This window comes from Centropristis striata, chromosome 14 (assembly GCF_030273125.1).
Source record: "Centropristis striata isolate RG_2023a ecotype Rhode Island chromosome 14, C.striata_1.0, whole genome shotgun sequence".
Taxonomy (NCBI): Eukaryota; Metazoa; Chordata; class Actinopteri; order Perciformes; family Serranidae; genus Centropristis; species Centropristis striata.
Genome location: NC_081530.1, coordinates 26,798,065 through 26,821,651, shown reverse-complemented (window position 1 = coordinate 26,821,651; position 23,587 = coordinate 26,798,065). Strand labels below are relative to the sequence as shown.

The 23,587-nt window shown below is 38.1% G+C and overlaps 4 protein-coding genes across 5 annotated transcripts; 2 read left to right on the top strand and 2 right to left on the bottom strand.

The window, feature by feature from the left end:
- Window positions 1-252: 252 nt before the first annotated feature.
- On the bottom strand, window positions 253-11,701 carry ptdss1b (phosphatidylserine synthase 1b). The gene is made up of 13 exons (XM_059349312.1): window positions 11,459-11,701; window positions 10,650-10,741; window positions 9,732-9,776; window positions 9,511-9,635; window positions 9,088-9,246; window positions 8,026-8,177; window positions 7,266-7,407; window positions 7,016-7,128; window positions 6,165-6,230; window positions 3,861-3,960; window positions 2,841-2,900; window positions 2,454-2,532; window positions 253-2,365 (listed from the first exon to the last, which is right to left on the bottom strand). The coding sequence occupies exons 1-13, from the start codon at window positions 11,635-11,637 to the stop codon at window positions 2,268-2,270; spliced, it is 1,410 nt and encodes a 469-aa protein (XP_059205295.1). The 5' UTR covers window positions 11,638-11,701; the 3' UTR covers window positions 253-2,267.
- Window positions 11,702-11,986: 285 nt separating this feature from the next.
- mterf3 (mitochondrial transcription termination factor 3) lies at window positions 11,987-15,057 on the top strand. Of its 2 annotated transcripts, none has more exons than XM_059349315.1 (8): window positions 11,987-12,109; window positions 12,643-12,986; window positions 13,110-13,262; window positions 13,414-13,603; window positions 13,962-14,109; window positions 14,213-14,284; window positions 14,506-14,538; window positions 14,670-15,057. In XM_059349315.1, the coding sequence occupies exons 2-8, from the start codon at window positions 12,650-12,652 to the stop codon at window positions 14,862-14,864; spliced, it is 1,128 nt and encodes a 375-aa protein (XP_059205298.1). In that variant the 5' UTR covers window positions 11,987-12,109; window positions 12,643-12,649; the 3' UTR covers window positions 14,865-15,057. The 2 variants fall into 2 exon arrangements, with proteins under 2 accessions (XP_059205298.1, XP_059205296.1); XM_059349313.1 differs by having other exon boundaries at window positions 14,377-14,538.
- Window positions 15,058-15,912: 855 nt separating this feature from the next.
- Window positions 15,913-17,997, top strand: LOC131984486 (cytochrome b-c1 complex subunit 7). Its single transcript, XM_059349316.1, has 4 exons — window positions 15,913-15,983; window positions 17,216-17,284; window positions 17,477-17,643; window positions 17,797-17,997. Exons 1-4 carry the CDS (start codon window positions 15,965-15,967, stop codon window positions 17,872-17,874), a joined length of 333 nt encoding a protein of 110 aa, XP_059205299.1. The 5' UTR covers window positions 15,913-15,964; the 3' UTR covers window positions 17,875-17,997.
- Window positions 17,998-18,040: 43 nt separating this feature from the next.
- lrrc14b (leucine rich repeat containing 14B) lies at window positions 18,041-23,081 on the bottom strand. The gene is made up of 3 exons (XM_059349311.1): window positions 22,785-23,081; window positions 21,342-21,970; window positions 18,041-20,086 (listed from the first exon to the last, which is right to left on the bottom strand). Exons 1-3 carry the CDS (start codon window positions 23,058-23,060, stop codon window positions 19,408-19,410), a joined length of 1,584 nt encoding a protein of 527 aa, XP_059205294.1. The 5' UTR covers window positions 23,061-23,081; the 3' UTR covers window positions 18,041-19,407.
- Window positions 23,082-23,587: the final 506 nt, after the last annotated feature.

Sequence of the window (23,587 nt, the reverse complement as noted above, 5' to 3'; positions counted from 1 at the left end):
TTACATTTCTGCATAAAATATTACTCTGCAATAACTAGCCCATATTCTTATTCATTACTTCACATTAATGGTTTTATACAATAAAGTTATTATTATGACGTTATTTTTATCTTCTTTCTGGCAACAATGGGATGCCTTTCTTTGGATCTATTTCAAATATTTTTTGTTCTTTCTGTCATATTGTAGGTGTGTTACAAAGGACAAGGACAAGTACAAGATCAATATCTTTAAGAGTGGACACAAACAAAAGAATGATATGTTATCATTTAATTATGTGTAGAAAAACAAGCAAACCCACCCATATACAATTATAAATCAGTAATAGTAGTAGTGCATGAGGTTAATAATAACACATTTTACAAAACGTAATATTAAATACAGTACAGTCTGACATGTAAAGCTTTATAAAAACACTAGAACGACAGAGGGAAGCTAGTGCAATAGAAAGATTCATTCAAACAACAACAAAAGTTCAACAAGCAAAAATGAACTTACTTGGAAGTTGAAAAACATTTTAAGAAATATAATGCATCTTTCAACAATATTAAGAACAGCTTATATCAACCAGTCACCCACCGTGTTATATTAAGGTCACATTTCATTAATTGGGATTACTAAAAAAACCTCACACATAGAAAGTGATATTTTCACACAAGTGATTATCTTCTGCTATTGAATGTCACCACAGTGTTGTTTCATTGAATGTCACAGTATTCTCTGTCAGTACAACTATCATACAATTATTTCTCTCATTACCAACACACTAAAAAATTCACAAAATAACAAACAATTAAATTCCATTAATCATAATGATGAACGCTTTAAAAGGTAGCATCTACTGTAAAGGCTACTGTTGGTTCAATAACACTTGGTCGTTCCTCTTATTTGAAATGGAAAAAAACCCCCATCATTCTTGATGATTTGATTTTTAAAAAGTATACAATACTGCATATACCAGTATTTTACCGTATTATGGATAAGTGCAAAATATGGTCACTTATGGCAGTTATTATTGTAAACACAAATATGTTAAATAAACAAGATAACAAATAATCACAACCAATTCAAATGACATAAAAAAACAGACAACAATAACTGTGATCTTTAGTTTTCCAGTAAGAGGACTACATTTAGCACACAGTAATATTAAAAAACAACAGTCAAAGAGGTTAAGTGTAAAAAAGAGTCAATGTACATATATGTACTCAGTGTTGTTTGGACTCGTTTGGCACACCACTGTCTCAACGTGTCCCATAGTGTAAAGCGTCCAAACAATATTTAGTGATATAAGGTAGAAAATGCTGGGTGCAGGAGGATGCTTTCTACAGTAGTGTTTATGGTCCAAATAAGGCCATCTTCTCTTTCAAAATCCAGTGCATATTTCTTGGTCTGTTTAAAAACAACTGACATTAAATACATGATCAATTTTGTTTCTGTCATACAGTATTAAATGGGACACTTCTGATTTTTTTAAGTGAAGTTGTATGAGGTACTTTCCTATAGTCAGTGTTACCTGACATGGAGCTAACAACTGGATGGAGGCAGCATAAACATGTTTCAGTACCTTAATAAAAAAAACCTTCCTAAAAAAATAGATTAAAAAAAGTATTTTCCAACTGGAAACTGAGGCTGTTGTGCATGTTCTCCTCAAGACCACCAGACTTAATTAACAAAAAACAGTAATTTTACCTCGTATTACACAGGAGTTGCTTGTCTACTGCTGCCTAGATCGGTTTGTTTGTGTTATTGTGTGACTTTGGTGTTTAAAGGATTCAACAAACAAATTAAATGATTATAAAGCACAGAATGGCTTCAATTCCTTTCACGTAAACTTGAACATTTTTAGTTTCTTTAGGTGGTGCTTTTAATGCTGTCCCTGTCCACTGCAGTACATTGTTTAGGCTTAATGCCGCTACTCCAGCCTACTTCACCAAACTGGGGGATGCGTGCTGATCACTATCTACTGTAGCTAATGCACTATACCTCATGCAACCACACTTAAATATTAACTATCCCTATAAAGATAGACTAGTGCTACCAGAGCACTAGAGAACCAACAGCCCAGTCTGCACATGTACAATGTTCAGCTCACTGGTGTTTCGCCTCTGACTCAATCAGTTCAAATAGTATATCAAGGCTTGTTGATGTGACTTTGTTGTGTGCTTTCTGCCTTCTGGGTTTTATTAAGCCCTTGATGCAATTTTTACAATTGTTCAATAGATGTAGTGCATACTGTATTCCCCTTGTTGGCTGTAGGTTGCTATGGTTTATTGTTTCTTTCCTCCATGTCCATTCACAAATCTGTTTTTCCCAGAAGCTCTCCTTCGTTTGGTAGGTTGTAAACTTCTTTGTGAATCCCTGTGAGCTATGAAGGAAAAAGACATAACCATGTTAAACACTTCGGATGGAGTTTACAGAAGAGTAAACACCAATCTGCCTGATATGAGACTGACCTGCAACACCATCTGGGAAAAAACCACATGAGTCAACAACACTGCCGTCACCGTCGTCCTCACTTTGTAGAGGAAAGCTCTGTAAACACAAGGAAGCTCAGAGTGATAAAGAAAAAGACAAAAAAGGTGCAGCTCTGATGAGTCACCAAATTGCAATTTAGAAATCATAGAAATATTTTACTGACAGTAGCAAAAGCACAGTGTACATAATGATTTTTTCAGGGTCCTAGTATTGTGCATGTTCTACTGGGACACATAAACAGAGTTAATGCTATTTGTCAGCAAAACAAGATTTTCAGCTGTTTTTAATAACTCTTAAAACATTTTGGAAATTAATACTTTAAATATGACAGAAGCTTTTAACTAAGAGCCAAAGAAACATCTCACCTGCATTTTATTTCGCTCATACCACATCATCCCATATAAACAAAGAAGTGTGATGAGTGCCTGAAATATACAAGAGGGTGCAAAAAAGGTGTGGTTAAACACATTTCTTGCTTTTTCCAAGGACAAGAGAGAAGATACAGTAAGTGAATACAAAAATAAAAGTTACATATATATTGCTACATATTTAACAGAAACTTGCTATAGCAAATATGTTGCATGTGAACAGGCTGGCAGCAAAGATAGCTAAGACTGTCACTAGAGTTTTAAGGGTGCTAGAAGCTGCCAAATTCAGCAAAGTGAATAGTAATAATTGTATTATTGAGATGCATTCAAAAGTAACATCTTTAGAAAGAAACATACAGCTTTGTAAAGCACTCATGTCAGCATCAATTGCCAAAAAAGTAAAATAAAATAAAAAAATCACAGGCAATTTTGATAATTGTTTGAATGTCAGGATAGATTTTCATGAAAAAAAAAGGCAGGGCAGGACTTTCAAATAGAGATTTCTGGCCTTTCTCGGTTTTATATAATATGTTAACAATCATAATATTGTAATTTAAAAAAAAAAATGGCAATTATTATTTCAGGCATCTTTGTAGTATTAATATCTTTGGTTTTTGACTGACAAAAGAAGACAGTTAAAGACATCACCTTGTATACTTAGAAACTGAAATGGGCAATTTTCCCACTATTTCATGTTATTTATAGACATAATGATTAATCGTGAAAATAATTGGCATATTAATTGACAATAAAACCAGTCATTAGTTGTAGCCCTTTAAAACTGACCATGCTACAAGTCCGTAACATACTTCATTGTGACTGTTATAAAACAACTGTTGTAAAAAAATACTTGTCCATGAAGATGTGTAGTCTACATTAACAGTGGTTGGTGCCACTTTTTTGAAAAGCTACATAAGAGCCTCACAGCGTTATCACATTTGCACAGGAAGTAGAGTTGCATAATAAAGATTGCATGTGTTCTTTCACACACACATATGCACACTTGTTTTATCTTACCAGACACAGCAGCCACAGAAGTACAGAGCGAACTTGTGTCTTGGAAAACAAGTCGAGACCGAACTTCACACAAGCAAGAGCCTCGAGGAAAGTGATGGCCCTGAAGAGAAATATAAGTGAAACAGAGTTTAAGGAACATTGTATGCTTACTATGGACATTTTTGTATTTAACAATAGCCCCCTCTCTTGGCAACACCATTTAATCGCACTGTAGTGTCTCCGTTGATGCCTAACACTTGTAGCATATGAGTACAAATGCATGAGCTCTGTATAACTGTTCCCCAGTCGTTGAAACCCGTAATAATACTCACTCACCATACTGCTGTGGGGAACTCAATTCAGCTGTAAAGGTTACAACTCAGACAAGCGAGCAGCCTCGATGTTAAGTATTTCATGCAGATGGAGAGAGCCTGTCTCGTTGCTATGGAAACTAGAGCAGACTAGGGGCTTTAACAGCTTTGTGTCTGAGGAGAGGTCAATAACTACATCATGTTATGAATTTCAATTGGCTACAAAAGTACAGCGTTCAGGGCTCAACAGTAACTTTTAAATGTGGTTAACCAGGCATCAGCTTTTGGTCTGAAAATTTTGTTGGTGTTTTCGGCCCTCTTTATATTTTATTTTAAGATGCTGTGCACTTATACACTCACCTGCCACTTTATTAGGTACACCTGCTCATTAAAGAAAAAAAATAATCAGCCTATCGCACTGCAGCAACTCAATGCATTTAGGCTTTTAGACATGGTGCTAGACGGCCTGGAGTATTACACAAACTGCTGATCTACCGCAATTTTTACATAAAACCATCTCTAGGGTTTACAGAGAATGGTCAGAAAAGGAGAAAATATCAAGTGATGCAGTTATCTGGGCTAAAGTGCCTTGTTGATGCCAGAGGTCAGAGGAGAATAGCCAGACTGGTTCCAGATGACAGAAAGGCAACAGTAACTCAAATAACCACGCGTTACAACCAAGTTATGCAGAAGACCATCTCTGAACGCACAACACGCCTAACCTTGACGCAGACGGGCTACAGCAGCAAAAGACCAAACAAAATTCTTTGTATTTATATTTTAACTGATACTTTACAGAGTTGGAGTCTGAAGTACCATCAGTTAAAGTGTCCACCCTCAATTCAAATTCAAAATTACTTTATTTATTCCAGAGGGGAAATTCAGTTAGTCTGTTAGCTCTGGAAGAATGAGACAGCCTGATGGCTGTAGGAGCGAAGGATCTTTTGAATCTCTCCGTCCTGCAACGGAGAGAGAGGAGCCGTCCACTGCTGTTGTTTTGGTCAATAAAGGTTTTGTGTAGCGGATGATCCGGGTATTTCAAGATGGACTCGAATATCTTGAAATACCTGGTAATACCAATACCAATACCAATTCCTGGGAACATACTAAGATCAGATGCTAATTTCCAAAGTGTTACCTTAAATTAGCCTATAATATATTTAAAGAGTAAATGTTACCAAAATGCAAGCAGTAATATATAAATATCACATTTGCAACAAATATTACTTATAATTTGCACATTTTTCTGTTTTCTGTCCCCACCTTTTCTGACCATATATGTTAAAATGTGGTTGCCACTGAAAGCAACCCAAAGCCATCAATTGGTTGCCAATTTCTTAAAATGGCAAATGTTTCAGTTGAGCCCTTCTGTTACAAATGTGTTTTTGATTGAAAAAAACTACAGAGCGTTTCAGAAAGATGTTGAATACAGGTATATTCAGACAGACAGTATTAAAGTATGACCCTGATAATGAGCGAATGTGTCTCCGTTAAAACCTGTTAAAAGGCTGTCCGATTATCAGTCAACACCGCTAAAATAGTTTGCAGGACCAACACAGCAGTGCATCCACTGTTAGGTGTAAAATAACTATTTTAATCTACAATATCTGTCCTCTTTACAGCCAGTACATTTCAACCATAAAGTATAAACAGGAATAGACAGGTTACATGTGTCCTTAAGTTGACTTTATGATTGTTTGATAAAAAACAGGTACAGAAACCAGTCTGAGCACTTCATCGTGGGAAATGTCGGTGAGATCAAAGACAACCAGACAAAGTTCAGTGTCAACAGACTGCTGCTATCAATTTTATCAACGCTATAACCATAATGTTGCAATTGAACTAAAAGGCGGGAACAAGTAAATCTAACCCAAACTATGGAACAAGCAATGAAAACAAAAATTACAGCCTTTATAAGAATTCCTACTAGTAGAGCACACAAAGTTTTCAAAAATCATTAATGCAGCTTTGCTTGCAGTAAAAAACATGAACAGACAGGACAAAAGACACTTACCCAAACACCCAGCATTGTGTGCCAACTCTTTTACACTGAGTGTCAGTCAGGTATGCATAATATTGTCTGAAAGAGTTTGAAGGAAAATAGGAAATTAGGTTGTATTTTAAAAAGTATACTATGCAGGATTTTCCTAAAAGCAATGTACAGACAAAGGTTGAATACAGGTGTATTGGACTGATTTTGAAAAAAAATGTCATTGGGATTATTTTAAATTATTTGCATTTGTGATATGATAATATTGGAGGACACAATCATTATTGGATCATTATTGCCATTTCATTGTAAAATATATCCAAATGATCATGATGGGATTTTTCCCTCAAGGATCTGTATCAAATAAAGATTTTTTCTTTAGTCTTTAATTTGTAGGGACTGGTACACTGGGACATCTTGCAGCACCACAATACTTAATTTAGAATGCCAATTTGTCTTTCACAAATATTGGTCCTTGCAATTTAGATATTAAAATCATCCATATTGCAATTTTGATACATTTTCTTTTTAATTGTGTAGCCCTAATAGACTCAGGCAAAAGTAATCCCTCTCAGCTGTCCGTTACGTCCCACTAAAAGTGTCTGTATCTGCAGAGAGCCTGCCCGAAGCCTGTCGTTTTTCTTTTTTCATTTCAATGTGTGCTCTGGATGTTTCTGGGTGACTCCATAAAGTATGAAAATAGCTTACACAACACCAAAATGTTTTAAATATAGTGTGACGTAACACCAAGAGGACTAAGCTTGTTCCTAAAACAAGAATTAATTTGTTGTTGGATTTTGCCTGCGTAGTATGCTTTAAAATCTAGTGTATCATGTTAATTGTTGTTCACAAGTCCAGGTGATACATGAACATACCGTACGGTGGGTGCAGTGATGGCTCCAATGAGGAGGATGCGACACCAGCTGAGAGGGTGAGACGCCTGGAAGACGAAGATGTGCTTGAGGAAGAATGTGTTCAACTCTGTCAGCTGTGAAGATAAAGGACGCACGACAGACAAGATTAAAGGATTTCTTTCGGATGTTTTGTACATTTGCTGCCAAGAGTGAGCTGCAGGATGACTAGCTTTTCGAGAAATTTTGATTTATTGAAAAACAAAACAGATACCTGGCAGAGGATCATAAAGAGGAAGATGCCTGCTAGCCTTTGGCAGGAGGACTTTGGGTCAAACCAGCGCACATAAGTCCAGCTGGCTGGAGTGAACTGGAGCACGGCTCGCTTTATCTTCCCTGTGGTTGAGTGGATTTCCCTGAACAGAGTAGTTGTGATTCTAAGATATATAGGCATCCAATCTTGCATCAAACAATAACATGAGTATGCAGAATTCAAGTAAGCATAAACTCAACAAATCTTCTTTCTGATAGATGCAAACAATTAACTAAATTGTTCTTATGGGAACTGACCACTACATTGTTTAGGCCTTTTGTTTTCTTTAAGAACAGAGAGAAAGACAAAGGACAGGAACAGTGTTATGACAAAGTGCCATGCGTATGCATTTTCACATAACTTTCTGAACATTTTCACATAACTTTATATCATTGTCACATAACTTTATATAATTTTCATGTGAACACAATCCGCCCTTTTCATCCTGTAAGATAACAGGGCACAGCTGCTTCTTCTTGTTTTTGTGCAGGGTGCCTGCTATCTCAAGTCCTCAAGGTTGTAACTGTGCCTCCTTCCCAACACACACACATGTATTGTAACTCTATAAAAACTCCCTTTGTCTGCAGATTCACTCTGTGCAGACTTTTTGACTGTACCTTGTGCTCTCCTGGTTGCAATCAGAATAAACCTTTTTTGCTTATACTCCAATGACTCAGTGATCTTATATAACGATTTTTGCCACTACACAAGCTTCACTGACTTGATGCCGGCCCAGTGGTAGGTCCTCATCTCCAGAAACTTGCAGGCGGTCATACCCAGCCAGATGCCTCCTCCGTTACACAATAATATGTCCAGTATCACCTGATCCCACCAGCACTCTGCAAAGTTTGGCAGCAGGTGCATGAAGAACAGCTGTGAGGAAAAAGCGAAAAAGCTCAGTGAAAATAAAATGTATTTATGTGGTGAAAGAGACATCGAGGGACTCTATTTTTTGGTCCTTTTTTATTATTTTTTAAAATATATATACACTGTATCTATACTTTTTATTGGCATTTAACATCAGACACAATCTTACATTCATTTCAAAAGCTTCATACAAACATAAACCTTTATGTTTGTCTAAATGTCACATTTTAAACAGGAAAAAAAACAGTGAAAATTATAACACATAAAACGTGGGGCGTGATGGTGTTACATAACTAACCCACCTTTCTCAGTGTGACATGAATAAATCCAGTTTATAATAAACATATTCTGTGATCCATTTATTGTAATGTCCATCCAGGCATTTAAGGTTGGTCTCTCCTGCAATAGCCATTTCCTTGTAAGGGCCTTTTTATCTGCCACAAAGCAGCATATTTAATAAATATTTGTCTCCTTTTGTCCATCCCTGAGGCATGACTCAAAAAACAAAGAGTTTTACTCTCCAGGGGCAGTTTTGTTTCATTATTTCAATGATTTTGGCACCTGGTTGGCCTTAGGACCAGTGACGCAGAAGATTCTGTGATGAGTAAATCTGGTATTAAGCTAAACCCTGTAATCTAATCCCTCCAGTCAACAATTGTCAGCAGTCAAGGCAACAGCACATGCTATGTGCAGAAACTCCTGCTGATACTGCTGCTTTGTTATGAGTTTCTCAGAAACAAACATTTCTTGTTGCCAAAGCAGGCTGACCTCAAGCTAGTGAGAGCTACATCCCCACAAATTACAAGTAATTACAAATAATTTTAATAATTTTAACTTTTTTTGCTTGACCTTGGTCACTGAATTTGTGTTTAGGTCCAATTCACATAGCAGATCAACCCTGACACATGGATGTTACCTCAGTGAGCTCCCAGGTGATGCTGATGGTCCAACAGAGGCCGTAGCTGCGGATGAGCAGAGCCTTCATGGCCCAGCCTGCAAAGTGGCCAAATGCGAAGATGTCGAAGTGGCTCAGGATCCGCTCCCATGTTATCACTGTACAGTTCACAGCATATTCCTGTAAGGTACAGGACGAGTTAATTGTACGAAACACAACAGCAAAAAAATTAAACCTTTTTATTGCTGGAATGTAAGAGCTGGATACATACATACATATGCACTGAATCTTTCTTAAAAAAAAAGAAGAACAAGAAACTGTGTCTGGAAATAACACAGACCCTACAGAGAAAAGCCTTCCTTATGCCTTCATCCTTCCATCCATTCTGATATTTTTCCAACATTTAGTATTAGATGGAAAAAATAGTTTCAAAACATTCGTCACCATGATATCGGCTTCCCGTTTGGCGTAGCGCAGATTTGGGTCCAGCCAGTACATCACTAACTTTACTTGGTCCCGGTTGAGGAAGAGGAGGAAGACAAGAAACAGGAAGTACAGAACACTGAGGCCTAAAAAAAGTCAGGGAAAAAGAAAAAAAACTGTATTCAAGAAGAAAAAAATATGTTAATGTGAATGATGCAAAGCGAGTGAGACAGGTGACTCACCAAACACCATTCGCCATATTGCAGGGTGTGGCCTCGTAAAAGGTCCTGATGAAGAAAGCACAATATCTTTAAGTGACTTGAGGTGTTTGCAAATTTGAGTCTAAAGTGCCATTTTGACACTGGCAAATTTGACAATTTAAAGTCTTAAGTCAAGGTCAACTAAAGTGTTTTTTTCCAGAAACACAGAAATTGATTTTTTAAATTAGACTCTTCAGAGCTACTATGCAAGATCTGCCCATTAAACCCCAAGGAGCACCTTGGGGTTTAATGTCTTGCTCAAAAACACTTCAACATGCGGGCACCAGGAGAAACCGCCAACCTTGACATTAAACGATGACCTACTCTAAATCCTGAGTCACACACCTTGGTACACACCAAAATCTAAAATACATATTTTTTCTTCCCTGTAGTGCAGTTTATCAATCTAGAGTGTTTTGGTGTGAGTTCCCGAGTGTTGGAGGGATTACCAAAAAAGAGACGTCTGACTTCTCTTGAATATAATAGAACCTGATGGTATTTAGCTTGAGGTGCTCAATGTCGTGGAAAAACTCAACAGCAATGTCTGGTTACTCAAGATTATCCACATACCTTGTTGTGAACAGTTTCCTGTGGGGACTATGTTCTTTCTAGTATAGGTCCTGCATGAAATGCTAACAACAAGGTCCATGATTTCTTGAAATAGCCATTTAATGTTATAGTTTTATTGTTTGTTTTTGTAATTGGCATTGTGAGACATCTGGTCCCATTATATTTGAGAAGGCAGAAATCTCTCAGAGCTAAATTTCCAATGCTGGGCAACTCACACCAAAACAATCTAGACTGATAAATAGCACTACAAGGAAGAGGAAAAATATATATTTTTGATATTGAAGTCAAATATCCCTTTAATAACATAGTAAGTTTAGTTACATAGCTTACCATTAGGAAAGGCCAGGACACTAACGACCAAGAAGAAGGAGACAACCACCAAAAGACCAACTCGGAGGTTGTTGTCAGCGTGCTCATCATCCCTGTAACATCACAGTATCACATGTTGACAAAGGGACGCTTATTTTCAAGTATTCAGCACTGTGAGTATTACATTTCATCACCCTGTTAAAATAATCGCCTAACTCATTTTTTAAAGTTTTGCAGGAAACACAAAAAACTTCACCAAAAGTGTAACATATGACATTTATTGATCATTTCACTCTAAAAGGATGTAACAAAGGGTGGCTATTGGCATAGTAATAACAATGTGAGTAAATTATTTAACTTAAGAGAAATAAATTACTTTGGCATTTTTTGAACATGCCTTTGTGACTTAAGCAAGATATGGTAACACTTTATTTCGAAGGTGTCTACATGAGTCACACAAGCCTGTCAGAAACATGACATGACAAGTATCACGAGCAATTGAGCATTAATGTTACTTCAAAGTGTTATTAATGTTCATGACACATCCCATGTCATGTTTATGACACGCTAATGTCACATTTTATTTAGACTTAATAAATCCGCTTAAGTCACGCACTTGACATAGGCCATTACCTTAAAGGGGTAAAATCACATGATCTGATCAACTGAGGATGTAGGTGATTTTACCATAGGTGGCCGGTGTCATGAGGAGATGATTTAGGAAAAAAACAACAATTTTGACAAATAATGACTAAGGCGATTATTTGAACAGTATGACAATACTAAACAGCGGTTGGATGAAAAAGTTCAGTTTTGACACTGTTATTTACCTTGTAAACGCAAAGTACATGAGGCTGAGCACAGTGACTGTCAGCAGTGTGATGGTGTGTGGCTTATAGAAGAACTCAAGGCTGATATCGTCCACTTGTTGCTCGTTTATCCTTCGGAAATGTAAGTTATAGTTGACTTCATCCCTCCGAAGTGTTCGGGGAGCCACAGCGGCTGCCATGTCGTTATCGTGGGCTATTTTCTTACTTTTTTTTTTAAAGGGTAGGACTAGAAGTTGTAAAAAGCAGTTAGGAGGGTTGATGTCAAGAGAGCCCCTCCTAAGCAAGAACCCTGAAGACGGACTGAACCATTGAGCTAATGGGGGTGTCTGCACGGAAAAATGCATTTTCTAATGTCCACCTAAACCTATGACCTAAACATATAATAGAAGCCAGCATTACAATAATTCAACCTTTTTTCGAAAAGAAAGTTATCTCATTCAATTATATTCAGCATTTTAGTTTTTAACCTTTATAAGTATAATAAATGTACTTTGCTCTACCCATAAATATGTCGCTGTGGTACATCCCAAATGTGACACTTCCTGTGTGAAGTCCTTCCGGTAAAAATATACACATGTGGAAACGGGTGACATTGCGACCTGATTGCGACACCTTAATGAATGATAGAGCTGATTTGAGGAAAAAATAACTGTGAGTAAAAAGTTACCAACCTAAAATAAAATGCTTGCTTTATAGGTCCGTCCGTCCCCCCGGTTTAAGGAGACATTTTATTCTGATAGCTTGCTAGCACTTAACGCTAACGCTTCACGTTAAAGCTAACCTAGCCTCTTAAATGAAAACAATCTGGTCTCAAACTTATGTTTTACATCTTACGTGCATTAATTAATAAAGGGGCGTCATTCTAATGGCCTCTTTCTGCACGCTATCGTTAAACACTCATGAACAGCTAAATAAATCAGCTGCTATAGTAGCGTACGCATGGAGTTAAAATCAAACATACACCATGAGTTACAACAGTATGGCCTTACATTTTGTAAGTTTTAATTAAGTACATCAGTGGAGGAGGAGGAGGTCCAGTTTGTGCATGATGATGCCACAGTTTCTTGTTTTGATTGTACCAAGCTATAAAGGTATCAGATAGAGTAGACTGTCCTTTGCTAGAGATCATAATACGATTCTTATACTGTACAGCCACGCGAATAATGTTTTTGTTTTCTCTGCAGAATCACCATGGCTTCATCCTGTACACAGCTTCTACAATGCAGAAGTCTTTGTTCAAAGACAGTGGCCAGTACCTGGCAGTATACTCAACTTCGCCATTGCATTACAGTTACAAAGATACCCACCCAAATCCTAAATGGATCCTCAGTCATCAAGGGGAATCACACAACACCACAGGCAAGACAGAGGTGGAAACAACAGCTGTCCTGTTATAGTGACTTAGCTGCTAAACATCTGGCAACCAAGGCTAAAGAAGACAAGCATTTTGAAGAAACATCTAGTGCTAAGCTTGTAGCGTTCAAGAGTCCCCTGGTGCCAATCAGAGATGAAGGCCAGATATCATTAGGTACATATTGGTTGGCAATTGCTGACAATAAAACTATTTCATTTTACATTTGATTCAAACATTGAACTGAATACATTGTTCTGTTTATTTTTGCCATTTACTACATTTACTTACATTTACCAGATCTGGATGCTGCTGCTAAGCTTTCAGCATTAGAGAAGATCAGTGATGAAGAGGCTGTCCGTATATCTGTTCCCCCGTCCCTGCCCCCAGTCTCGGACTCTCTCAGAGGCTATGTTGACCAGTCTGAGACACTCACCAAACTGGTACAACTAGGTAATTTACCCACACAACTACAAAGTGTTTTTGAAAACTTTTTGACTTGTAGTTTGAAAGATGTATCGTTATACAAGCAATGTTCTTAAAAGGATGACATAACCCGAATATCTCTGTGACACGTTTGTGATCATCCACCGTCTCATTTCAGGTGTGAACCTGTGGAAGCTTGAACAAAGGCCAGGCGTGGGCTCCATGCTACTGAGGCTCAACTTCAACACAGACGTGGCTCCAAGGCTGCTGTTCCTCAAAGAGATCGGGGTGGAGGAGTCTTGCTTTGGCGACATCATCACTAAAAACCCCTTCTTTCTCACTGAGAGTTTGGAAAACCTGCAGGCCAGGTGACATGAAGGGATCTCAGAAACTAAAACATTACATTACATGACACTTTCTACTTCTACCCCACTACATCTCAGAGGGAAATATTGTACTTTTTACTTCACTAAAATTATGTGGCAGCTTTATTTACTTCAAGAATTAAGATTTGTACACACAAAACATATTGAGCTCATATTATTTGTTGTTTTGTTATAAATTAAACTTCCCAACCTTTTACACAAGTAGAGCTGAAATGGCTAGCCAATTAATCAGTTAGTTGATTGACAGAAAATAAATGGCAACTATTTTGAGTAATTTTTCATGTAAATAATACCTGCTATGATACTGTCTTGATAATGTTCTTTTTTGTTCTTTATAAAGGGTGAACTATCTTAAGTCAAAGAAGTTCAGTTCTGAGATTGTTGCGTCCATGGTGTCCAAAGCTCCGTACCTACTGAACTTCAGTGTGCAGAGGCTGGACAACAGACTGGCATTTTATCAGCGGCACCTCAAAGTCAATGCCTCTAATGTAAGCTGTAGTAGATTACACTGAGAAGCTCAGCCATGTTTGTTGATTTTGACAGTATCAAAAGAAATGACGAATCTAAGCTGTTTTTGTTTTTCCTCTTCAGACACGGAACATTGTAGCTCGTCTACCCAGATTACTGACCAGCAGTTTGGAGCCTATTAAAGAAAATTTGAAGGTACTAAATTATGAAAGATATTAAGGAAATATTGTTTGAGTAAGCTTGAGGTGCTTTGTTTAAATGTTTTTTTTTATAAATGTGTTCCACAGGTGTGTGAACTAGAGCTGGGCTTTAAGGAAAATGAGATTCAGCACATGGTTATTGCCGTGCCAAAAGTCCTGACTTTCAATAAAAAGAAGCTAATCCAAATATTTGACTTCCTCCACAATGTCATGAAGGTGCCACACAACCTGATCACCAAGTTCCCACAGGTAGAATGGCAGCTTTTGGTGGTTGATTTAAAAAAAAACCAAAAAAAAACAACAACTAATTAGAACATTTCCTTTGCATCTTTTTCTATTTTCACTATTATCACTTGATTATCTGGTATTTCTTCCCATAGGTCTTCAATTCCAAGTTCTTGCGTATCAAAGAGCGCCACCTGTTCCTTGAATACCTTGGAAAGGCTCAGTATGACCCCGTCCTGCCCAACTACATCTCCCTGGACCGCCTGGCGATTCTGCCTGATAAGGATTTTTGCACTGAGGTGGCTTTGGCCACATTGGAAGATTTTCATTTGTTCCAAAAGACCCTTTGATTCTTCATGAAGGGACAAAATAAAGGAAAAAATAAAGGAAAACATGTGGTCAAGCACACAGAATAAATATCATGATGTCAGAAACACGCAGACATGAAAGTGTTTAAACATGGAGCATCAGCTGAGTTTGAACTACATTTTGCTTTGTAAGTGATATTTAATAAATGTAAACAATGTATATAAGCACCTCTGACTGAAATTTGACTCGTATTTACCACAACTGTCTAAATTGACCAGTAATGTCGTAACAGTTATGTTCACTGCAGTGCCTGTAAACATTTGCGGGGCTAATAATCAAGCTAATCTAATGAAAACATGAAAGGATCAGGTCTCACTTGTAAGAAATCTAGCAAAGTACAACTTTGTGCTGTTTAAGACTCCAGGTCCACAACATGTTAAGGTAAAAATATTGCACTTTTATCTAGCTGCATGTGTTAGACAACATTAGTTTCATCATGTTAAGAGAGCCTTGTTATGCTCGTTAAGATTTCAACTACTGGAAAAAAGAAAAAAACGAGATCCTTTAATATAAGTCATTATGATGAGAAACTTAGTATAGAGTAGTAAAAAAAGAGGAGAGAGCTGCAGGTGGAGGGTTGGTTTTTCAAATTTTGAAGGCAATTTCTTTTTTGCTTTTTCTAGAAAACTGCATATGTCAGATTTAAGGTCCAACCCATATTGAGGCTACTGAATGCCTAACATGTATTTTTGTATTTTCAAACTTTAACATACTTGTATTTTAATTAAATAAATGTTTCAGTGTTTTGTTTTGATTACATTTGTTCAGCAAGTACTTGATTTTCTAACAGAATACTTGTTAATGTAGTTCATCTATTGCATTTAGATGGACTTCCACTGTTAATGCCCTACTTTTATAATTAATCAGTCTTAATCAAGTAGGAGAGATAGCTTGTTCTTTTTCTTTTAGTTTACGGATATATTGACCAAGGAGATAACTTTCAAAGGCGTCACTTTGTTTAATAGATTTTATTATTCCCGAAGTTTCTAAACTATAAATACGTCATGTAAAGTTGCGTAATTCACGATTGACCCTGAACGCTCCTTACCCACAATGCACCGCGGCAGTTCTTGGTAAAAAAATGGCGACGAGGGCACCAGGTAAATGAACGTCGCTCTTTACTAACATTTTTAGTAGTAAAATAACTCACTAAATACCATTTCACAACGGTCTTGTGTTGCGTATGTTATACTGTAAACTGTCATAGCGTTTTTGGATCTTTTTGTTTGACTGTATGTCTCTTTTGGCGCGTCTGACTTGTGTGTGTCCTTTAGTGTCCCCGTGCTAACCGATGCTAAGGGTGATAGCTTAGCGCTGATGCTAATCACAGTAAAATATTATGTTACAACTAACAGACACTCTTTCGGGTGTCCCTTTAGTCAATATAAGTTTGTAAATATCTTAAGAAAACAACTGTTACCGCGCTATCCTTTGTTGTTGCGCACATATAACACATAAACTGTGACGTCCTCAGCAGGGCAGCTACTGTTGTGTTGTTTCATCTGTCACTCCAATGTGCTTAATTACGGTAAATGGCCGCAGTTATGTACTTTTTTTTTTGTCATCCAATCTAATGTCTTTATCAGACAGTATAGTTTAAACATAGGTACAGTGTTGGAATATGTAGATTTAGCTAAAAGTAGAAATATCACAGTCTAAAAATACTTAATTATGAGGAAAACTGCCAACTTCGAAATGTAACTTAAGTACAAGTACATACTTTAAGTATTAAAAGTAGAATTGCTCATAATGCTGAATGGCTTCTTTCACAGTGTTACATTACTTAAGTATATAATACTTGTTTTATCACTAATAAATACATGTAGGAGCATCTTAATGTAGTTCATCAATGTGAAGCTGATTTTTTTATACTTTGTATCCTAGTGGCTAGATTAGTAGTACAGCCCTGCATCATAAATTGAGTAAGCTGCAAAAATTTAGTTGTCGAAATGTTTTTGATAATTAATTGGTTTGAGTATTTTTTAAAATGAAAATCAAGACAAAACTGTGGGATTCCAGCTCCTTCAATGTGAATATTTTCTGGTTTCTTGGCTCCTCTGACAGTAAACTGAACAATTTCAGTATCTCAAAATGTTACTCAGGTAGAATACTTGAGTTAACATGCTTTGAAACATTCTACCACTGGTTATTAACTGATAAGTGACAGGTGAGTTACCACTCGCCTGGAAAAAAAGTTACTAGTAGTAGTTTTTCATCACTATTGGAACAATACTCTTCTCCCAGACATCTGCTAGAAACGTAAAATTGTGTTCTCATAAAATCAAGATTGTGCCCCCTGACTGATCCTGTGTGTGTCTTCGTCATTTCACAGTAGCGACAGGCAGGCTCCTGCTTGGATTCCGCAAATGGTACTATAACGCTTGTGGCTTCAACAAGTATGGTAAGCTCAAATATATTGGTCAAAATAATCACTGTATAAAAGCTTACAGTGTCAATAGTTTTGAAGCTACAATTTGTCAAAATGACCCATAATTATATAAATGTAGTGTTTAAACATAATTGTCTGAATGTGGGTTATTGTGCCATTGAATTTCAATTTAGCATCTTCAGCATTGCATGCTTTCTCTGACAGGTTTAGTGCGCGATGACACACTCTATGAGGATGCAGATGTGGCCGAGGCCCTGAGGAGGCTTCCAGAAAACGTGTACAATGACCGGATGTTCAGGATGAAGAGAGCCCTCGATCTCTCCATGAAGCAGCAAATCCTCCCTAAAGAGCAGTGGACAAAATTTGAAGAGGTACAGTAAATGTGACAAAGGCTTTGAGAAATTCCTGGTTTATGTACCCTGAAAATTTTAATCAAGTCACCTAGAATCTAAAATTATTTGGTATGTGATGTTGATTTATCGTGATTTCATTTGTCAACCTCATATTGTCCTTTTTCCCTTCAGGATGTCCGTTACCTGGCGCCGTATCTAGAGGAGGTGATCCGTGAGAGGAAAGAAAAGGAGGAGTGGATGAAGAAATAAATGGTTCCTAATCAAGGCAGTTGATCCTCGTCTTTAGTCTGTGCATGGTTGTCCCCCAGTTGTAATATTTAAAATGAAATCGTACCTATATAAAACAGTGCTCATTAAAAATTGTACATTTTAGAGGATGTGGAAGTGTCAATTTTTTATGTAATGTTTACTGGTGTGACAAAATGAAACGGTTACAGGTATACTTGCTGAATTCGGATATGCAAATTTGTGCAGTTTACATTTACAAATCCAGTAACATACAATATTTAAACCAGAATATACACATAAGAACATGTACAATAGATACAGGTGAGAAAATATGAAACTTCAAGTATCTACCATAAACACAACAGAAGCTACATCTGTCTGCGCTGCACATCTGTTTGGCTTACAGACTGAAGGAAGCACTGAGAAGAAAACTGACCCTCTGAGACAATATCTCGTCAGGAATGGAAGTCATGTATATGATGTTAATTGACAGTCAAATATAGTTTACTTGATCTATTTTTAGTGTTTGCCTTCAGTCATGCATAGGAACAGTAGTGACAGTTTTCTAGCTATCCAACTATCCCTACATAAATAAATGTAGCTTGTTTACCTTAAGAACAGAGACTTGGAGAGACAAATGTCTGCAGGGGTCACTCATTGTCAACAAAACATGAACATTTCTGCAAGAGTTGAAGATTCTAGTCTGCTTCACATGAATATCTACAGATGGGGGGTCAAATTAAAGGAAAACCCAAATCAAACAACAAATGCAGATGCTTCTGTACACTGGCTCAATGAATAGTTTGAGTATAAAGAAGACATGAATGAAGTGTTTAAGTCACCAGATCTCAACCCGGTTTCACACCTGTGGAAGATTTTGAACTAACGTTAAAACAAACGGTTCCTACTGATGCTGGGAATCCTGTTAAAAAGTGCTTGCATTTTAAATAAAGTGCTTTAAATTTAAGTTACATTGTATGCAAAGTCTACATAGAAACAGGTGGTGCATTTTGAATTTTCAATCGTCCCCCTTCCATAGAATCCCTTCATGAAAAAACAATTTTGGTTGTTTATAGCTTAAATCTAATTTGATGTGATGAAGTTAAATGATCAGTATACTGTATATACAAGTTTAATTTACCACGGCAATAAGGTGCTGGAAAAGCTTGAAAAGTTCTTGAATTTGAGTTTGGAAAAGGTGTAGGAACCCTGGACAACACACTTCACCACAATCTCTGTAAGAATAAATTTTGTAAATGTTCATCAAATCTATGTTAGTGATTGACTTCAATGCTATATTTTCTTTTCTGTTTGTTATTCTTTCTATCTACTGTACTCAGGTCTCTCAATCTTAATAAGATTACCTGATAACATCAAGGTTGTATATATAAATGAGAGAATATCTTGTGGAGGAATGGTGTTCATCTGTCATGGTGGCCTGACTACATCCTAACATACTTTGTTGTATTTTCTCCCCATCTGTAGATTTCCAAAAACAGTCTCAGTTCATGACCCTTTCAGTACATTTACTCGTTCCATTTACAGGCAAACTAATTAATTATCTTTCCGAGCCTGTGATCTCTTGCTGTCCACATCAGTGATGCAGTCTATGAAGTTCCCAACGACGACGTTAAAGGACTTCAACATGCACACTCCCAGCTCGTTGCTGGTTTCATTAATGTCTGGATCATAGGCTCCCATTAGTGGGGTGTGCACCTCCACACTCCCTCTTCCAGCTCTTTCCAAAATCCCTTTGAGCTGACCCCTGACCTCCTGAAACAGCTCCTTGTTGTACAGCAGCAGGTCTGAATCACTGAGAGGATAAGTGACATCCTCAGAGTAGCACTCACGGGGAACCGGCACCTCGATGTATTTTAACTTAGGAAAGCCCGCAGACAGCATGGAGAATAACCTCCGCAGGGCTGCAGACGTCAGAGGGTTTCCAAGGAATTTGAGCTCCTCCAGCATCTGACAGCCCGTCAGAGCGTTAGTGAAGGCGTCCATGTGCTCGTCCTCGATGTTACATTCTTCAACCACCAGGCTGGCCAACGTGGCCGAGCAACGGCTGAGTAGTTTGTGGAAGCAGGTGGAGAAAGTGCTGAAGATGTCGTGCCCGCTGATGTCCAGACGGACCAAGAACTCACTGTGGAGGCTGTTGGACAGGTACGTCATGTCCACGCGGTTCAGGCAGCAATTGGCCAACTCCAAGCACTGCAGCGGAGTGTTGAGAGGACTGGGGACAGAAAAGAGAGGTCAAGGAAATAAATTATGGTGGATGGTAGGTCAGTGGCACCAGAAACTTCTGGGCCTCTGCAGGTTTTAAACACAATTTAAATCTTCCATGTGGTGTTTCACAGGCAGATACAATTATGGTTTGTGTAAGACTTCAGGAAGGATTTGCTGTTTAGAATTAGTAGAGCCCGACTGATATTGGCCTATCATAGTTTTCTTCACTTTATTGTTAATTTTAATGCCTGTTACAACTAAAGGTACATTTGTTTGGACAAATATAATGATAACAACAGTAGCTCATAAGACTTTCATTTTTAGAGCTGATATCTACCTATTTTCCATGGTTATCTTGATAAAATCAAAATCATTATCAAGAAAGCCATGCAAAATGGCTAGATATCAGCTCTAAAAATTAAACTCTCAAACAAATGTACCTTTAGTTGTACCAGCCATTAAAATGAGCGAGAAATGGAAGAAAACAAGGGTGGTCTAATCATATTTTCCATGATTGTATAGGATTTCGGAAACTTACAGATTTTTTTTACAGAACACATAATGCAGAGAAACGATGCTTGGGTGATTTAGGAGTGCTGTCATATAGTTATTTATTTTATATTTATTTATTTATTCTTTATTTAAACGGTCAGCAATTGACTGATGATGAACATATAGCACTGAATTTTATTTAGCTATTTACTTTTATTTCTATTTTTTTCCTGTGTACATTTCTAAAATTGGTTGACCACACACTGTATAATATATATGATCATGTTAAATACTCTTGGATAAAGCTATTTGTTTAAGAAAATGTTCTCCTCTACGATCACTATCAATCTCAAAAATCCCAGTTGGAATAAGTGCCAGAAATGGTTGCAAAATAACAGGTAACCCTTTTAAGTAAAACTATATGTCTGACTGATCAACAGCTCTGTTGTTTGGGCTTTGTGCTCCTGTTCTATTTCCATTTGAACTGTGAAGTACATCCAGTAGGCTTCTGGGTAACCTGCGGCTGTGGCAGCTGTCTGTCCTCACTTTGGAATCATGTCAGCAATTTTAACAACAAAATATCTCCCGCTGCAAAACAAGAGCCTTAAAGCTGGAATGTGCTGTGACTCTGGTTAAAGGAGATTATTGTGAGCTATATTAAAGCTCTTGAAGCTGCAAAGTGCACGTAAGACAGACATAGGGGCAGCTCATCTCTTTCCCATAACTATATAAACAAGGACACCTTATTGTCCCTCTGTCCATTTACTCACTTAAGCAGTCTGCGTAGGTGTCCAGTTAGAGTGGAGAAACCAACATAAAGCTCAGTCAGGCTGCTCAGTTGTGCCATCAGATTCCCGATGACGGACATGAGGTCCTCATCATCAGAGCTCAACCTCCTAACATTCAACGCCCCAGCCGGCAGCGTCAAAGACTGCAATTTTGGGAATTCCACTTTCGACAGAAGCACCTCCAAGTGCGGGGCCTCCAGGGGAACATTGTGTACTATCTCCAGTTTTGACATGCACTCAGGCTCTGCTAGGCGAAGAACATAAAACAGCTGCTTTAGCGTGAGAGAATCACCCCGAAAACCAACAAAATGCAGCTTCAGAGGACAGTAGCGGAGGAGCAGGAAGGCCTGAGCCACCAGCTCATAGTTGCGGCCTGTGACAAAGCCGTTCAGACGGATATCAATAGATGTGTCGAAGGCGGATCTGGACACGTCGCTGGCTTGCATGGCCACCATGGTTTCATAGCACATTTGGGTCAGGAGCTGGGTTCTTGCCCATCGACCCAGGGTGGACTGGCAGGGGCAGGACTTTTGCTCGATGTCCCTCAGGCCAGTCAGGTCCACTGTATGCAGGCTCTTGGCGTAGGTTCTTGGTGGAGACAGCACATAATCCTTTAAAAAAAGAAGGGAGATTATCGTAAAATGTTTTTTTGGCAATAACAAGTCAAAGCAGTTGTATTTACCCACATAGGCCACAAGTGAAAGAACTGAAGGTGACACCTTATTTGAAGGGGTTTGCATGAGGCTCATATGACACTTGGCACAAAATGACTAAGACTTTATGTGTGATTGTGTCTGTTTTCATTAAGTGTAATTTGATCAACTGTGTCATTTTTAATGGACAGAGCTGGGATCAACTCGTTTGCATGACTCATGTCTGAATCCTGAGCCAAGTCCCAAGTCTTAAACATTGACCTAGTGCTGTTTTAACAACAGAATAATAATATATTAAATGTACATGTTTTAAATTGTCATGCAGCGTTTGTATCTGGAGGTAAAAGTCAGGTGTTTGGTTCTAGTGTTTACTCCTCATTCATAGCTAGATAAATCCTCTGTTGATCCCATCACCTGGAAATTAGGAAACATTAAATGATAAAAACCTATAGCTTAATATGAATAGCTGGTAAAAAAATGTGTATAAAAAGGTATCTGTAAACTTTATTTATTTGCACAATTGCATTAAAAGCAACAATTAAAATGTGATAATAAAGGCTCAGAGAGTATGGAAATGTTGGTTTATGTAGTTTAAAAGTGCATATAAAATGCTCAAATTCTAGTTTTTAAAAGCTGTATGAACCCTGTTCAGGTGTAATATCATGGTCATGTCAGTATTGTGCACATCCCCTTCAAATAAAGTGTTACTGAACTGAAAAACATGGCACGGAAATGCAACTACAACACAAGTATAACAAAACCATCCAATTACCTTTAAGCCGGTTATAATGGCCTGCAGACAGAGCCGGCAGGTGCAGGAGGTGAGGTCTGTCTGACAGTCGACTGTCGCTCCCAGGAGCCTCTTCAAGTCGAGCACAGGAAGAGGCCACGTCTGGACCAAAGCATGCAGCACGTCAGCCTGCTCATGGAGGTAGCAGGCCTTGAGGAGAAGTGGGTAGAGGTTGAAAGACACGCAGCTGAGGTTCTCCAGAGCATTTGGACCACTCTGGATGAATCCCTCAGCAGCAAGGAATCGCAGTGACTTCATGGTTCCAGGTCTGATCCCTGGTTTTGTTCAGGTCTGTGAGGGTCCTGGTGGTTGATGAGAGCTGCAGTCAAACAGCTCTGCGTGTCAGTGTTTGGCCTCCTTTGTTGATTTCCTCTGTTTGTCTGTTGTGCATTTGTCTAGCTGCAGGCTTGCTGTGGTGCTTGGGGGTCTCGTGGTAGGTAAGAGAGGGTAGAGGTTATTAATAGAAACAGCTGTCTCACGTCCTTCGCCGGGCAGTGTCTATTTGCAACTTTGACCAGAGAGATAAGTAAGAACAACATCAAAAAGCCAGTGGGAAACTTGCCACTATCCACAACACCTCTTTGTGAGGCCGACGCTGCTCACATGAGCTGCGAGGACCTGAGAAAACAATGTTGTGAGAGCAAAAATAGAACAACAACAAAGGAACAATGTGTGACACAGAAACAGCATGACTGCAATGTTTAATGCATTGGAGTAGGCAGCTTATGATCATTTAGTTTTACTTTTTGGTTCAACAACTTTTCGCCTAACACATACTTCAGTAA

Bases quoted from the DNA above. Each gene is read 5' to 3' on its own strand.
- ptdss1b (XM_059349312.1), bottom strand. From the start codon at position 11,637: ATGGCAGCCGCTGTGGCTCCCCGAACACTTCGGAGGGATGAAGTCAAC. The intron at 10,742-11,458 runs GTAAATAACAGT...GTGATGTTACAG, and splicing joins ATGTACTTTGCGTTTACAAG to GGATGATGAGCACGCTGACA. The intron at 9,636-9,731 runs GTGAGTCACCTG...GACTTTTTTTAG, and splicing joins AATATGGCGAATGGTGTTTG to GCCTCAGTGTTCTGTACTTC.
- LOC131984486 (XM_059349316.1), top strand. The intron at 17,285-17,476 runs GTAAGCTCAAAT...TTTCTCTGACAG, and splicing joins TTGTGGCTTCAACAAGTATG to GTTTAGTGCGCGATGACACA. The intron at 17,644-17,796 runs GTACAGTAAATG...TTTTCCCTTCAG, and splicing joins AGTGGACAAAATTTGAAGAG to GATGTCCGTTACCTGGCGCC.
- lrrc14b (XM_059349311.1), bottom strand. From the start codon at position 23,060: ATGAAGTCACTGCGATTCCTTGCTGCTGAGGGATTCATCCAGAGTGGT. The intron at 21,971-22,784 runs GTAATTGGATGG...CTTTTTTTAAAG, and splicing joins CCATTATAACCGGCTTAAAG to GATTATGTGCTGTCTCCACC. The intron at 20,087-21,341 runs GTGAGTAAATGG...TTCTGTCCCCAG, and splicing joins CACCTACGCAGACTGCTTAA to TCCTCTCAACACTCCGCTGC.
- mterf3 (XM_059349313.1), top strand. From the start codon at position 12,650: ATGGCTTCATCCTGTACACAGCTTCTACAATGCAGAAGTCTTTGTTCA. The intron at 14,285-14,376 runs GTACTAAATTAT...TGTGTTCCACAG, and splicing joins CTATTAAAGAAAATTTGAAG to GTGTGTGAACTAGAGCTGGG. The intron at 14,539-14,669 runs GTAGAATGGCAG...TTCTTCCCATAG, and splicing joins TGATCACCAAGTTCCCACAG to GTCTTCAATTCCAAGTTCTT.